General features: G+C 49.9%; 1 protein-coding gene across 1 annotated transcript in view; it reads right to left on the reverse strand.

The window, feature by feature from the left end:
- Positions 1–992: 992 nt before the first annotated feature.
- The window catches only part of LOC102873163 (zinc finger protein 64 homolog, isoforms 3 and 4-like), a 26,958-nt gene continuing 25,031 nt past the window's right edge, over positions 993–2,919 (reverse strand). The window contains exon 6 of the mRNA XM_006881756.1: positions 993–1,702. Coding sequence (XP_006881818.1) covers positions 993–1,702 — 710 coding nt within the window. The remainder of the gene's footprint in view (positions 1,703–2,919) is intronic.

Consider the following 2,919-nt stretch of genomic DNA (forward strand, 5'->3'; position numbering starts at 1 on the left):
GGGAATACAAAAACTTGTATTTAACAAAGACCATATTTGCAAAAAGAGATACTGATGTAGAAAAAAAGAATGCAATGGTGGATACATGACATATTCACGGCCTCCTTGGATTTTGTCAACTCAATGCTCATTGAGTTCTTCGCTTGTCCATTGGTTCAGCAAATGTTAAGTATTTTCTGTAATGAGAAATGGGATATATAGCAAAGACCAGCAGATCCCAGGCCCACCTTCAAGGTCTACCAGGCCCCTCACCCTTAATGCAGGCCAGGGCATGAGTTTTGAATCTCAGAAAGCACTGACTTGGCTTGGCCAAGTGCTAGCTTGATCTTTGGCGCCATCTACAGATCAAATGTCATTTTGCTTAGCTGTGGTTCAAAAACTGGCTTTTTCTCTCTCTCGATGAGAAAATGCAGGGTAGTTGTTGTAGGAGAGGCACTCCAAAGGACAGCTTATGGAGGAATACGTAAAGAAAAAGGAAGTGCTCCTCTTAGCTTGCCTTTCCATGGTAAAAAAGACCAAGGAAGCCCCACAAACACACACAAGGCAAAGATTCTTGAGACCACCACCTGCCCGGGGTGGGTGGGTAGGGGTATTTTGAGCTGTCCCAGACTCTCCTTGTATCCATCTAAAGTCTCCACTTCACACGTAAGTTTTCATTTCATTTCAGATGCCATTTGGCGAGTTCAGTAATTCCATCCGAGAATTCAGGAATTCCAGAGCAGTCTGAAGATTCATCAGGAAGAAGTGACAGGATGATGAGGGACAGTCCCCAAGGCTCCCACCTTTGGACAACTAAGCCCAGTAGCTTAGCTCTGTCTCAGAGGGAAGGTGGCAGCGTAGAGCCGTTTCTTTACCTCGCTGTTTGGCATCTGATGTCAAACCACCGTCTCTTGGGTCACGGCTTCCAGAGGCCTGGATGGGGACCATCTCTGAGGCGCACGGAGGCTGGGTGACAGCCTGGTGTGGACTCCTGGTGACACTCAATAGCAGAACTAGAGGCTGTGGTTGGACTCCGGGGGCATCTCAAGCTGCCCAGTGGAGACTAGGGTGCCAGGCTGGCCAGGGACGCTGCTCTCGGGTGGGAAGGTGACCAAGTCCAAGTTCTTACTCTCAATCTGGTCACTGTGCTGCTTCTTGTGGCACCTCAGAGAGTCGCCCCTGACGAAGGCGGCGCCACACGTGTCACAGCGGAAGGCCCTCTGAGTCACTATCTTGGCCACGTGGGTGGCGCTGGCATCCCCCGGCCCAGTGTGGCTGGCTGGGGCACAGTTCTCCGTGCGCGCCTCGTCCCGGTGCACCTTGTCCAAGTGCTTGGCCAGGCTGCTGGGCCGCTTGGTGTCGAAGCTGCAGAAGTGGCACTTGAAGGGCCGGTCCTTGCTGTGCACCCGGCTGTGGACGCGCAGGGCGGCGGCGCTGGCGCAGGAGTAGCTGCATTCGGGGCATTTCTCGGCGTGGTCGGCCTGGTGCGCCCGGCTGTGCTCCAGCAGGTCAGCGCGGTCCCGGCCCTGGAAGGCGCAGTGCAGACACTTGAAGGTGTGCTTGATGCGGATGTGCGACTTGAGGTTGGCCTTCATGGTGCAGCGGACGTCGCAAAACTCGCACTTGAAGGGCTTCTCCCCCGAGTGTACGATCATGTGCCTTTTCAAGTCCGAGCTGATTTTGAACTTGGCGCTACAGAGCCAGCACTGGAAGGGGGTGTCCCCTAGCAATGGAAGGTGTGTTTCCATTAGAGCAGGCAGGCAAAACAGACCTCCCCCCAACATACCTCAGAACATCTGGCCACAACCAACAGCTAGGTAACAGTCATGCCAGCTGGGTGAGGACACACGCCCTGAGACCTGCACCTTGTGCCTCCGCTGAGCATGAGGGGTGACTCAGCTCCCTGCAAACGCACAGCAATCTCAGGCAGGGGTTCTACTGCCCCCTAGTTAGCAGCTTGGAATAGCGAGGCTTGGAAATCAAATTATTTGACCAGGTCAAAGAGCAGGGAGTTGCACCCACCAAGCTTCCTGGCATCCAAATCCACTCTCTTCCTGAGGACACTGTGCCAGTTTCAAGTCTAAGCTCTCTTTTCAGTGACACCTCAAAACTGAATGTGGAAAGTGGGAGATGTGGGATTTAAGATACGTATAGTTGAAATCCACCAGCTTCTCTGAGAGAGAAAGAAAGATGGGCAATCTCTTGCCATGACATTTACAACCTCTGAAAATTTGCTGGAGGGTCAGCTATGAGTCAGTTTCCATTGTGAGGAGTGAGCGAGATGATTATGCTGGATTAAAATTTACCAACATGCTTACTGTATAAGTTCTATTTTATCAGTGTGCAGGCTTACATTACTGGTTTCATAACTGAAGTCTGAGTTTTCCCATAAAATTGACACATACTAAAGGTTAAGCAGGAGGTGGAGCAAATAATGCCAAGTCTCCTGACTTACAGTTCCACTCCCAAGAGACATTTCTAATAGATTAAATAATCATCAGCTGATAAATGAAGATGAGAGACTCAGTTATCCTATATACCCTCCTCAGAATACATTCATCCCCTCCCAATCTTCCCATGTTGCACTTTTTACTCTATCTTCTAAGCTAAGAAATGGCTCTTATCCACCAGTCCACCAGCTTCGAAGTCCCTTGAGGATCTCTCTTCTTTCCAAGTTCCAGTCTGTCCTACAGGGTCACTTTGAGGCATTACGGACTTGACTGCTATGGGTTTTGGTATTTTTTTTCCTTACGCATGTCCCTCATTTAAGAAATAGTTGTACTTTTATAAAAAGTTAGTTTGGTAACATCTACATTCTGCTATGTGAAGTCCCATGCTTCATCTGTTGTTTGTTGTTATGTGCCGTCGAGTCGCTTGCGACTCATAGCGACCCTATGTACAACAGCCCTAAACTCTGCTCTGTCCTGTGCCAATTGCACT

Source organism: Elephantulus edwardii, unplaced genomic scaffold, assembly GCF_000299155.1.
Source record: "Elephantulus edwardii isolate Elephantulus edwardi_28Jun2011 unplaced genomic scaffold, EleEdw1.0 scaffold00015, whole genome shotgun sequence".
Taxonomy (NCBI): Eukaryota; Metazoa; Chordata; class Mammalia; order Macroscelidea; family Macroscelididae; genus Elephantulus; species Elephantulus edwardii.